General features: G+C 35.9%; 1 protein-coding gene across 1 annotated transcript in view; it reads right to left on the bottom strand.

Annotated features, from left to right (window-relative positions):
- LOC121863240 (midasin-like) overlaps positions 1-13,810 on the bottom strand; it is a 125,984-nt gene that overhangs the window by 43,843 nt on the left and 68,331 nt on the right. The window contains exons 21-26 of the mRNA XM_042361750.1: positions 12,334-12,462; positions 11,408-11,558; positions 8,568-8,692; positions 6,007-6,177; positions 5,581-5,789; positions 13-167 (exon numbers count right to left, since the gene is read on the bottom strand). Of these exons, the coding sequence (XP_042217684.1) occupies positions 13-167; positions 5,581-5,789; positions 6,007-6,177; positions 8,568-8,692; positions 11,408-11,558; positions 12,334-12,462 (940 nt within the window). The remainder of the gene's footprint in view (positions 1-12; positions 168-5,580; positions 5,790-6,006; positions 6,178-8,567; positions 8,693-11,407; positions 11,559-12,333; positions 12,463-13,810) is intronic.

The raw sequence follows: 13,810 nt of genomic DNA, 5'->3' as shown, positions 1-13,810 counted from the left end.
ACAAACACTGACCAGGGAGGAAATCTGCAATAGCTCGATGGGTTTGAACAAGGGCATTTTGCAGATGAGGGGATGTCAGACCCCCCTGCAACAGTAGAGCACATATATCTTGAGGAATCTTCCATGACCCTACCATGCAGATCTCTAAGCCTCGATTTCTCATGGCCCTGAAAATAAACAGTACTTTTATGGTTTTACAAGGATGATTACAGCATGCACCATTTAGCAACACTAACATGTATAAATACAGGAACTGTACAGTAAACCCTTCAAATACCAGATTAATTTATGCAAGTTCTGATCCATACTGTGAGGATTCCATAAAAGGGAGGGTTTCCTTTTTATTCTTGTGTACAGAGGCATTCATAAAGTAACACAGTACAATAAACCTTCCAGCATCATTCCCAACCATCAAAATGCACATCTTATATGGTACACTTAAGTATCAGAAATACAAAATGCTTGGGACCAAGAGGCTTCCAGAAATTTGAAAGATCTACAACAGGAACCCAATATTTTGTAATTTGCTTTATTCGGACTCCGAGATGCTCTGGTCACCAGAAATACTAAGAGGAAAAAAATAAAATAAACAATTTAAGAACTGGGGAAAAGTAAATATAAAAAAATCTTATGAAATACAGTGAACCCTCACTTTACGCGGTCAATTGAACCCATGGAGGCCCGCGTAAAGCTGAGAAACGCGTAAAGTGAACAACATAACATATGGGATTAAATGAAATAGAGACCAGCTGACCCCCAAACTCCACTTTTTCCGACACAATGCCTATGTTCTAGTAAAAATAACATCTTAATTTTATGATGGTACATGCACACAATTAATACTTAAGAGAAATAGAGAAATACACTCACCAAGTTAATGTCCATTCAAATAATGGACTCGACTCCCTCCCCCTCTTCTCACACTACACTCGCTGGCTCTTCCCTCTCTGAGAAATTTTTTGGGGAAAACCACTAGATTTTAAGGTATAGTAGTAAATAATACCTCAAACTAAAGTTAGGATAATATAATTGACATTGCTGGATTCCTTGCAAGACCAGGAATATTTTGAATATAAATGTCATATATTTTGCACAAAAGATAACATATTTACTCAGAGTAAACAAAATACTTACATTAGATCTAAAATTTGTATGTCTAATGCAAAATCTATGATGTTTATATTTAAAATGATCATCAAATTGTAAGAATTCCAGCAATGTAAATTACTGTATATTCTGGCCGGGTAATTTGTATGAATTTTATGAGCTAAAACAAACATCTTCAGTTAATAAAAAAAAAAAAATTCTTCACAACACTATCTGTCAATCAAAGTACCCCACCTTGCCTCCCCCCCTCTTCCAACCACGCCAGATGGTCGGTCGGTCCCAACCCTCCCCCCACCTTCCCTACCTACCAGAGAAATGTTGGGTGAAAAAACTAGATTTTAACTTTTAGTAATAAATAATACCTCAGACTAAAGTTAGGATAATATAATTGACATTGCTGGATTCCTTGCAAAACCAGGAATATTTTGAATATACACTTCATATATTTTGCACAAAAGATAACATATTTGCTCTGTGTAAACAAAATACTTGCATTAGATCTAAAATTTGTATGTCTAATGCAAAATCTATGATGCTTATATTCAAAATGATCATCAAATTGTAAGAATTCCAGCAGTGTAAATTATATTCTGGCCGGATAATTTGTATGAATTTTATGAGCTAAATAAAAAAATTATACTTCACCCGCGTAAAGGGGTACACACACCGTGAGCATCCCGGGTTCTGGCAGGGTACTGGAAACGCGGAAAGTGAGGGTTGACTGTAAACAACACTTACTGAATACAGTCACTCCTCGACTTACGACATACTCGACCTACGACCACCCGGACATACAACCGCCCCAGTCGTACCAAAATTTTGTCAAATTGCGTATTTTCGAGTCCCAACATTAGTGATTGTGCTGTGTACTGAAATTTCTTTCGTTTGTAATTCACTTTAAAATGATTGGCAAGCTTAAAAGTGAGAGTATTGTGGTGCTGAAAGGAAAAAGAGACAACCATTTTAGATTTTCTATGTATCATTTAAGCATTTTCGACTTACGACCTGGATTTGAGTCCCTAACCCCGTCGTAAGTCGAGGAGCAGCTGTACTGTAGAGTGGTCTAATCTGATTTGCTATAAGCCTACTGAGAAGTAAGACACTTGAGTATGTAAGCAGGCTGGGGCTGATCTGGTGTTGTCACATTCTTCAGGTTTATTTATTTATTGATTCAGTATTATATTCTCATATGATTGGGCTCTTATGGTTTATGGTTCATCAAGATTAATATAACATCTTCAGTAATAGAGAAAAAATACAATACTGTATGTAATTTGTAATATGACTTGAAAATAAAAGGATAAGCTGTATTAGAAGTTTATTTACTCAAAATACGTTCGTGTGACAGCTTTCTGCAGACTAGCTTACAACAGGGGTCACTATAACACACTGTACAGTATAGTATTTGATACGAAGATACCTTCTTAATAATGATATTTACTACCTTTGAGTGTTATATGCTGAATCAGTTTGGCTACTTGGAGACTTTAAACAAATGATTAATGAATAAAAAACTGGGTATATGCATATACATAATATTTTATACTACAATATATTACTTATTAAGTAATGATAAATACACTACAATAGAATTTATTAAGTGGTGATAAATACACTGCAACAGTACAGTGGACCCTCCATTAATGAGTGGTTCGATCTACGAGATTTCAGTTAACGAGTTACCTCCTGTAAGGTCTTTCAGTTCTATTGACGAGTACAAATTCTATAAACAATATCCTTACGAGAAACATGTTTTGGTGCACGCATCAGCTGATCGACTCGTCCGCCAATAATCGGTTCTCCATTTAGCTTTGTTTCCAGTGGAGTAAGCATCGAGAAAGTTGTGCTCTTGAATATTTTTTTCATTTTTACATTAAAATTATTGGTCATTCTGAAATTTAGTTAACATATTGATAATATACAGTGCAGTGTTGGTTCAAAAAATAATAACAATAAATGGAATTAATTAAATAAATTATTGTGAACTTAAAATTATATTTGTGAAATTACCAAGCAAGGGTCCGAAGAAATCTCGGAAGGCGATTTCGATTCAAGTGAAACAAAAATTATTAAGAATCTGTCACTCCAGAGGTTTCTAACATTATTATGGAAGGTGATTCACCTTCCAAGAAGCATTAAAATGCTTCTCTTCTCCCTTCTCCTCCACCCCTACTTCCAATTCCCATCATCTTCCTCCTCCTCCATCTTTCAACTCGACCAGCAACATTCTACATACACACCTCAAAGTAAGTGTTAAAATATTTTATTGTTTTTTATTTATTATTGTACAGTATACTGTACAGTACTGTATTTTGTTTATATTTAATATATTTTTAATTTTATTACCAGTATACCTGTACAGTACTTTGTATGTAGTTTTTAATTAATTTAAAAGTATTTTGTGAGTTGGAACCAATTCCCCAATATCCCATTGAAATAATAGATTCAGTTAACAAGATTTTCAGTTCACGAGTGACTGTGGATCCAATTGTGCTTATTAATGGAGGGATCACTGTATTTATTAAGTGATGATAAATACACAACTGTACTGTACTAATTTACTAAGTGTTGAAGACAGACATTGTGGTAAGCCGATCAGCTGTTTGCTCTTTGTAAACAAATGAGTATGAAATGACTCATGTTCAGTGTGGGATTCTTTTTTCAGGAAAGCCGATTCTTTTAGGATAATATTTTATCAGCCTGGCATGAAATGATCCTAAATTTTATGTGAATTATGGTGGAATTGCATGAAGAAGTGTTAAAGGAATCTTGTGGGAGTTAGGGGGGAGGGAGCCACCCACCCATGCTACCCCTCCTCCCCTCTGCCAGCTGCTCACAGATACACATTCATCTTCCACATACAATATACTCCTACACTTATTTGTTCTTATTTTTATCTTTATAGTATTGTACAGTATACAGTTTTCTCTTTATTCATAAGACAAATTCTTCGGTTACTTACATATAACATTTTATGGTAAATAACAACCATCTCGGTGACAACCAGACTTACATGTCTGATTTTCAACCCAGAGAGTTGTTTCATATTTTTTTTTTAATGTTGATGTAATATTCTTATAGTAACCTTGTTATACACTTAAAGAAATTAGTTGCTGAAGTGCAGTAATAACATAACAACCGATTTTCTTTAAACAGATGAGATAAGCAGTGTTATCTCCAACCCCCCTCCTCCCATATACAGGTATTCGCCTTTTTCGGACTGGGGTCTGCCCCAATTAGTCCGATTTATCGAGGTTCTATTTGTACAATAAAACCTTGATAAATCGGTCTTCAATATATCGGACTCTGAGGTGCTCTGGTCACAAAAAGGAACATATTTTAAGAAATGGAGGAAAAAAAAATAATAATAACATACAGTGACCCCTCGTTTAACGAACACCTCGGTTAACGTAATTTCGATTAACGAACTGCCTTCCATAAGAATCTTCAATTTGGTTAACGAAAAAAAATTCGGTTAACGAAGTTCTTACGAACCGACCTCAACATGTTTTCGCTTGCACTGACCGGGCAACCAGCTTTAGTATCAGTCCGCCAATACATTAATCGGTTCTAGGGCTTAAATTCCTTACTATTTTAGTAAATATCAAGAAGTTTATACTATTCAATAATTTTAAAAGTTTAATATTCAATTTTTTAGACATTTTAACAATTATTGAACATAATTGAAGGTAAAGTGACTAGTTTAATGCGTGGCATCCAGCCTCTTAACACAGCAAACAGGAGTTAGTCTCTCTCTGTTTTCACTGGAAGTAACATCTTGCTTGAGACTCTCTTCAACTAAATGCTTTTTTTCTGTTTCCAAGCAAATTATTGGTCATTTTGAAATATATTTTACATATTGACAATATATAATGCAGTGCAGTGTTGATTTAAAGAAAATAATCTTGAATTACACCAAGAGAGCTAAAATTTTATGGGTGAAATGGCGCCATGGGGTGACTTCTCTTCCACCCCAATGCCTTCTCTTCTTCCTTCTCCTCCACCCCCATTCTAAATCCCACCATCATCATCATCATCATCCAGGAGCCTTCTACATACACACCTCAAAGTAAGTGAACTTTTCTACCATTTTTGTTGAATTTAGGAAATTTTCGGTGAGCTGGAACCAATTACCCAAAAACCCATTGAAACAATGGTTTCGGTTAACGAACTTTTCGGTTAACGAACGACCTTCTGGAACGGATTGAGTTCGTTAACGGAGGGGTCACTGTATTTGAACTGTAAAGAAAATCAATTGTTATTTTATTACTGCACTTCAACAACTAAGGTTTATAAGTGTGTGTAACAAAGATATTCACATTAAACAAAATTTGAAACAGAATGCCAAACTATTTTATTCAGCTCAGATGAGAACCTGTACACAAGGGGTTAATTGTTACTAAATGTCTTTTCTATAAAAATATGATGCATCATTTCTATTTGATAGTTCTAATAATTTTGCTTTCAACATACCGTGAGATCTCTCCATATTGAGGGTCCATGGCAAGGAACAGGCGGAAATTGGAATGTGGTGTGACTGATGGAACAGCACCATCTACAACACCCCTTTCGCTCAGGGTTAACACACCGCCAGGTTCCAGCACAGCATTAAGCCTGTCCAGGACTGATGCAGAGCACAAATTCACACCATCCACAAGCAGCCACTCACCATTACATATGGCCTGATAGGAAATATAATTCATAGTGTATAATTTTTTTATAACATTTAGTAAATATGCTTACAATAATTCTAATGATAAATAATATTTTATATCATATGGTGTCCATTTTTCTATGAACAAAAATAATTTTGGGGGGCTTGCCAATAAATAAATAAAAATAAATTAGGTGTTGAAATATAACCATGTAACAAATTTGATAAAAGTCTTGGGTACACACCTTGACAAAAATGGAATCAACCCAATGAAAAGTACCACCTCCAGAGAGTCCACCAGCTTCCTTCACACACTTCTGCAGTTTCTCTACACGGCTGCATAATTCTATGACTTTGATGGGTGCTCCTAAATTTTCACATGTACCATTTACTTCAAGATCCTGCTGCTGCTGCTTCTGTTTAAAAAAAAAAAAAAAAAAAAAAAATAATAATAATATACAGTGGTCCCTCGATTAACGAACGGTTCAATTAATGAAATTTCAGTTAATGAATTCGCTCCCATAAGGATTTCTAGTTCCATTGAAGAACAAAACTTCGATTAACGACAGCCTTATGAGAACCACGCTTTGTTGTGCGCATCAGTTGATCGGCTAGTCCGCCAATACAGTAATTGGTTCTATGTTCACATTCGTTTCCAGTGGAGTAAATATCAAGAAAGTTGTGCTCTTGAACATTTTTTAATTTTTCATACTAAAATTATTAGTCATTCTGAAATTAAGTTAACAAATTGATAATATATACAGCACAGGGAACAGGTTTTGTGTGTCCTTCAGGTGATCGAATCACCCACTAACGCTTCTCAGTTTAACTTTGTTTACAGTGGAGTGAACATCGAGTTTGTTGGTCTCTTGAATATTTTTGCATTTTCACATTAAAATTATTGGTCATTCAGAAATTTAGTTAACATATTGATAATATACAGTGCAGAAATTATTATGAAACATGAAGAAGGCACTAGAACCAATGCACTCTGTAAAGAATATGGCATGTCATCATCAACTGCCTCTACAATCAGCTGTTTGATATGTAAACAAAGCTGCCAGGAATACGACATACACACCTCAAAGTAAGTTAAAATATAGTATTCTATTGTTTTTTATTTATCATTGTACAGTACAGTGGTCCCTCGGTTAACGAACACAATTCGTTCCACAGAGTCGTTCGTTAACCGAATCTATTATTTCTATGGGATATTGGGTAATTGGTTCCAGCTCACAGAAAAGTACATACAAAGTATAAACAAAATGCAGTAAAGTACACTTACTTTGAGGTGTGTATGTAGAAGGTTCCTGGTTGATGATGATGATGATGATGGGAATTAGAAGTGGGGGTGGAGGAGAAGGGAGAAGAGAAGCATTTTAATGCTTCTTGGAGGCAATAATTGTAGACACAGTTTATGCCAACATGCCATATTCTTTACTCAGTACATTGGTTCTAATGCCTTCTTCATGTTTCTTAATAATTTCCTGTTTCACTTGAACTGAAATCTTCTTTCTAGATTTCTTTGGACCCGTGCTTGATGCAGTAATTTCACCAATAAAATTTTAAGTTCACTAGCTGTAATTAAAGCTTATATTATTTAAATCAACACTGCACTGCGCTATATATTATTAATATGTTAACTAAATTTCAGAATGACCAATAACTTTAATGTAAAAACGTAAAAATACTCTGTATTCACGAGACCGACAAACACGATGTTTCCTCCACTGTAAACAAAGTTAAACAGACGCTTTGGCGGGTGAGTCAAGCGGCTGATGGGCGCACAAAAAACTGGTTCCTGTACTGCATATATTATCAATACGTTAACTAAATTTTCAAATGACTAATAATGTTAATATATAAAATGCAAAAATAGTAAAGAGCACAACCTGCTTGATATTTAATCCACTGGAAACGAATGTAAACATAGAACTGATTACTGTATTGGCGGACGGGCCAATCAGCTGATGTGCACAACAAAACGTGTTTGTTGTAAGGAATCCGTTAATCCAAGTTTTGTTCGTTAACCAAATTACCTTCCATAGGAATCTTCATTTCGGTTAACGAAATTCTTATGAAAATGTTTCGACATACTTTGGCTTGCTCACCAGCTGGAAGATTAGTCCGATAATACAGAAATCGGTTCTAGGGCTTACATTCGTTAAAATTGGAGTAAATATCAAGAAGGTTGTACTATTCAATAATTTTCCAAGTTATATATTAAATTTTTTTTGTCATTTTAACACTTATTTAACATAATTGCAGTACAGGGAACTAGTTTTTGGTGTGCCCATCAGCAACTTCACTTACCCACCAAGGCCTCAGTTTGTATCTCTGTTCAGTGGAGGAAACATCTTGCTTGTGGGTCTCTTGAACACAGTATTTTTACGTTTTTACAGTACAATTATTGGTCATTCTGAAATTTATTTAACATATTGACAATATATATATATATATATAGTGCAGTGCAGTGATGATTTAAAGAAAATAATCTTGAATTACACCTAGTGAACTTAAAATTTTATTGGTGAAATGACGGCATCAAGTATGGGTCCCCTGAAAGGTGATTTCTCTTCCACCCCCACTTCCTTCTCTTCTCCTTTCTCCTCCACCCCCACTTCCTTCTCTTCTCCCTTCTCCTCCACCCCCACTTCTAATTCCCATCATCATCATCATCATCATCAACCAGAAGCCTTCTACATGCACACCTCAAAGTAAGTGTACTTTTCTGCATTTATTCTCTTTAAATATACTGTATTTGTAAATGGGGTGATACAAGAGTCTTTCCTGTAAATGTGCTAACCTTGTGGCTTGTGGTCTTCGTGCATCTTATCTCTTCAGTGGTTGTGAGTGTGCCAAGAAGAACCAACAGGAGTTCACACTGGTGGTGGAAATGTGCCGTCTCTTCAGATGTTGTCCTCCTCGTCTCTAAGTAAGCCAATGGTCAAGTTAGGTCAAGACGTGTGATGTGTGGTCAGTGATGACCTGAGTGATCCTGAACTGAACAGTTGACATGTACTGGTGAAATTTCAGAGCTTTTTAAGTAAAGGAGGAACATAAAGTACCTAATAGGGTAAATGAGAAACAGAGTTATTACAAGATAAAAAAAAAAAAAACTATTATGACGCCACGAATTTTCTGTAATTCATGACCTACTGTATTTATTTAAGAATTATTTCCAATGGCCTCACTTTTACGTGAGTAAAATATATAACCATGTCATTTATTTCAATGCAAGGATGGTACAAGAAAGTTTACATTATTGTAAATTGTAATACAGTCATGCGCCGGTTAACGTACAAGATACGTTCTTGGAAACGTGCCGTTAACCGAAATGGACGTTGTCCGATCATCACAAACTTTTTATTTATACTTACGTGTATGTGGAATACTATATACGTACATATACACTTTTTCTCTTAAACCACTACTGTAATGTGATACAGGTGATTAATTTTTATCTCTTGTGCAAAATACATGACGTTTATATTAAAATTATTCACTGTTTTACAAGGATTCCAGCAACGCTGGGCAGTTGGGGGAGAGGGAGGGAGGGAGGGAGGGAGAGGGCTTGGGGGGAGGGGAGGTAGTACATTTGACAGTTGGCACCGGCCCAAAGTCTGACGCGTGTACCTGTATATTTATCAGTTCTTAAGTGACTAAGCTTCTCTCTTATAAAAAGCCAGTGACATGACCTGGGTGAATATAATTAACATTGTTGGGTATAACTGTATATATTAATAGTGTAACTTAAAAAATTCTCAACCCTTGCCTAATTTCAAACTTTGCCTTTAGCATTGTGCTTACAATAGCTGCAGCACCAATATAGCAATTATAAATGCAATTAACCCCTACGCCCCAGTTGACGTTCCGGAACACGCGCCTTTTCGCGGCATTGTTTGAATGCCCAGCGCGGGTTGTCAGGTTCCAGCGTGACTACTTGTGTGTCACGCCACACGCTCAGCCACAGGGAAGCTTCTGGGATGTAATTACCTACTTTTGTTTGTTTCATTTTCATTGTTTGTCCATTTTATCATGTTACTGTATATCAAAGTAATACGTATTGCTAAAAGTAGTGTAGTTGTATTGTAGTGTAGTATTACCGGAAATTAATGCTATTATTATGTTATAAATGTATTTATTTGTGGAATTATTATTCTGATAATTTTTTCTATGCATTACTTGCTCTCCCAAACACAAAGACAGATAGACAACCTGGCGACAGACTGTGTGTGTGTCGCCGAGCACTTTTTATGAAAAATAATGCAAATAAAATATTTATAGCAAATAATTATTATGATCAATAAAAATATGCATTACTGGCCATCCCAGACACAATGGCAAGCAGAAAATGGCCGTGAAGTGCATACGTGACCACGAGTACTCGCATCAAAACAACGCTGTCCCCTGATCTCCCTCACTTCGCATTGCCATTTTCCCGCCACTGCTCTCCCAGGGAATTTTCTAGAGGGTCAATATATAGTTTTTCTTACTTCTTTTTTATTGTTTTATCATTTAAAAGTTAAAAATTATTTTTGGAAAAGTTGATTTTTCTCAAATTACCCTGTGTGTAGCGGCACCTTAGCTTGGGGCGTAGGGGTTAAGCAATCTAGCCTGATTCTAAAGTCATAAACATCATTTTTGGTGGGTTTAAATGGTATTATTTATTTCCCCATTTTCTGCGGGGAAAAAAAATGTCATGAACCACAAAACTCAAATTATGTTTATCCAGTTGGGATTTGCCAAACTTGAAATGAACACTTTACCTTTTATGAACAATAAAATAAAAATACAGTGGATAGTTCACATCTAAATCAATAAAAAAAGAAGTGGGGGAGGGATCTGACAAAGATTTGTGATGATGCTGCTGTGTGAGTGACAAAGTTTAAACTATCTCTTCCACCACCACAACCACCTATACTACCAACTACCACCTACTTCAGCAACCATCTTCCCCATCAACTATCTGCACTGCTAACAATCTGCACCACTAACCACCTTCACTGCCAACCATGTACATCATTTACACCACCAACCATGCAGGCCATCACCACACCACTCTCCCCATCACTATTTCTGGGCAAACTCTACACACTACACCTAGTGGCCTATACCTCCTGGTTGGAATGCAGTACTGTGCAGAGATTCAAGATGCAGACTACTGACAACTGACCATTTATGGCTAGTTTTCAAAGGACTGAAGCACAATGCTCCATTTTATGACTGAGAGGAAGGAACAAGTGGCCTGGTGTCCTATTTTAGTGGGGATATATATTGGCAGAATCTGAGGACCATGACTGTGAACTTTAGATGAGTTAAAGAGGTTTGAATATGTGAGCGAGTTTACTGTGGGTTTCACCCCCCTAATCTCAAGCCTCACTGGAACTTCAGCCAACCATTGGATCAAATGGAATAAAATGTTCAACCCAAACCCAGTGAGCACAAAATGGGATTACAGGATTAATACTTCGTTCATCATAGATATATAGTCTAAAGTCTCATGAAAGCATATAATTTTTTACTTAATATCATTATGAGTGATATTAAGTGATCCATACTTCTACACAGTCACCCAAAATATAGTTAAACAAGCCTTATTCCTCCAACCATATGCTGAAACCTGCATGTATAAATTAAACCTACTGTCATTGCGGGCAGAGAGAAGATTATCCCAGGTTGACAGAATCTTCTTAGCTTGGGATTCCCTTCCATGCAAAAGGGCCTTTCTCAAAGCTGCCCAGGCAGCATGACCAACATCACAGACAGCTTCACCCAGGACCCGCCCATAGTCAATCTGCATACACAAAAGTAAAACTTTGAAATACATTAAATTAAAAAACTACACCGAGTTTAACAAAAAGAATTATAATAGGTGGTGGTAATGGGTTAACTACAGAATGAATAGTTATGGAATCCCAGGGATGAACCCCCCTGAGAGCAGAAAATGAAAAGAATGAGGCATAAAATTCCTTTTTATTACAGGAGATAAATTATTAACCCTGGGGTTTTGGCAAATATGGCCCAAGGTCACATCCTGCCCAACTCGGTGTCTAGCAACTTTGGAAAGTTTATAGTTTTCCAATCCCAGAAGGAAATAATTTTAATTGTGTCCTTAACATTAGTGGGAGTTGGACAGTCACAGCAGCAAGACCTGGCCGGATCTAGCTGAATACACTTAACATGACCTTCAAGACCCGAACAAGCCATATCATTTATATAATTCTTTATAGCAGCTATAACAAAACAGCCAAAGGAGTAAAGACATTTTGTTCTTGGTCAAATATAACTACAGATGTCTAGTGAACCAGAGAAAATTTTGTTAATGCCTAATTCTTGCAACCTTCCAAATGAAAAGAAACTACAGTTAAATACAGTATTGTTTGAATGGATATTACTCTAGTTTTATTTATAAAACAAACATTGTGATAATTCACCCCTTGATCAGACTTATGTAGGGTAAAGTATTCAGCATTATACCTTATGAAAATAACTATACTGTACTACATGTAACATCTATATACAATACACTACAGTACTGTATATTCTTTCTAGTAAATAGTATCTCCAACCTGCTCAAAGCCACCAAGGAGTTCCGTCACATCCATATCAGAATTGACAGTGAGAGTAAGGATGCGATGACCTGTCAACCTGGCTAACAGCTTCACTAGAGATGTCTTCCCAACTCCTGATTCACCAACCTGAACAAAAGAAATAGTTAAATACAATGATATAAATATCATAATCAACTAGAGCTATTTTGATATTATATAAATGTCTAATTTTATAACTCAAATATAAAAATGTAATAAACAGAAATAGTATGTCCATTGACACAGATGCACAAATTTGATGAAACACATGAATAAATATTCAAAATAATTTTGACTCACCAGTAATGCTTACCCTCAAAATCTGGTGCTCTGCACATTGACTTATCTAAGTGAAGTTTCATAATTATATCAAGAACTACTGATATAGAGTTATCCTCAGGGCAAGGTTTTTACCTTTGGTTTTCCAGTAACAAGTATCACTGATTGTAATTTGATATTCTACACCAACTAAAAATGAAAAATACTCACGTCAAATTTTATCAAAATATCTACATGTTACAAGAGCTCTATCTGGAATATATACTGAACTTTAACAAGCAGCAGTAGCCTTTATTTCTTAAACAAATATCTGAATTCGATGTTTTGCACTGTGTCTCCTGATTACGCATATATACATGGTTCATCAAATTCTTTGCACTGATACACTACAACCATCACACCCCAATAATGTTTTGAGCTGTTGACTTTCCAATGATCTAAACCTTAGACAGACTTGAATTTAGCAATCAGCACTTTGTCCAGTGATGACACACATCTCTATGAAGTCTTGCTAAAACATCAGTAATGATAAGTTAGGCTCCTGGCAATCTTTTGAACTCTGACCCTGATGTTTACTGAAATGTATCACCTAAACAATATGTGCAAAACACAAGAGAATGTTGTTTAAATACAATAGTACTTCAATATACCGGACTAATTGGGACAGACCCGTCTAGAAAAATTGAAAGTCTGAAAAAAGTGAATCTATGGAAAGTGGGGGAAGGGGTCTGGATATAACCCTTCTTATCTGGACTGTTTCATGAAAATCAGTCAAAACTCTGGTGGTTGAGAACTGCATACCAGGTCCTAGAAAAGTTTTTCTTGGAAATCAAGCCATGCAACACAAGTCCCAGACAGACTCTTCCGAAAAATTTGTGCTTTGGCATTATATCTGGACAATATGTGCAAAGAGGAAGGAAATAACCCTAAGAAACAAATAGAGTGTCATGCATAGAGAAATAGTAATGCAAGACTCATACACGGAAACCTGTCATCATATGATGTCCTGAATGTAAAATGGGATTGTGTGCTGGCCTGTGTTATCATGACTTTCACACAAAGAAGTATTGAAATGTTTAGTTTACTCTTTTGTATATATATATGTACAGTAGATATTAGACTAATGCATAAGTGATTAAAAAAAATATGATGCTCAGGAGGCAAGATTATTTTGTAA

This window comes from Homarus americanus, unplaced genomic scaffold (genome assembly GCF_018991925.1).
Source record: "Homarus americanus isolate GMGI-L3 unplaced genomic scaffold, GMGI_Hamer_2.0 scaffold46197, whole genome shotgun sequence".
NCBI classification, from domain to species: Eukaryota; Metazoa; Arthropoda; class Malacostraca; order Decapoda; family Nephropidae; genus Homarus; species Homarus americanus.
Note: the sequence above shows the minus strand (reverse complement) of the source record. Positions and strands in the feature narration are given on the sequence as shown.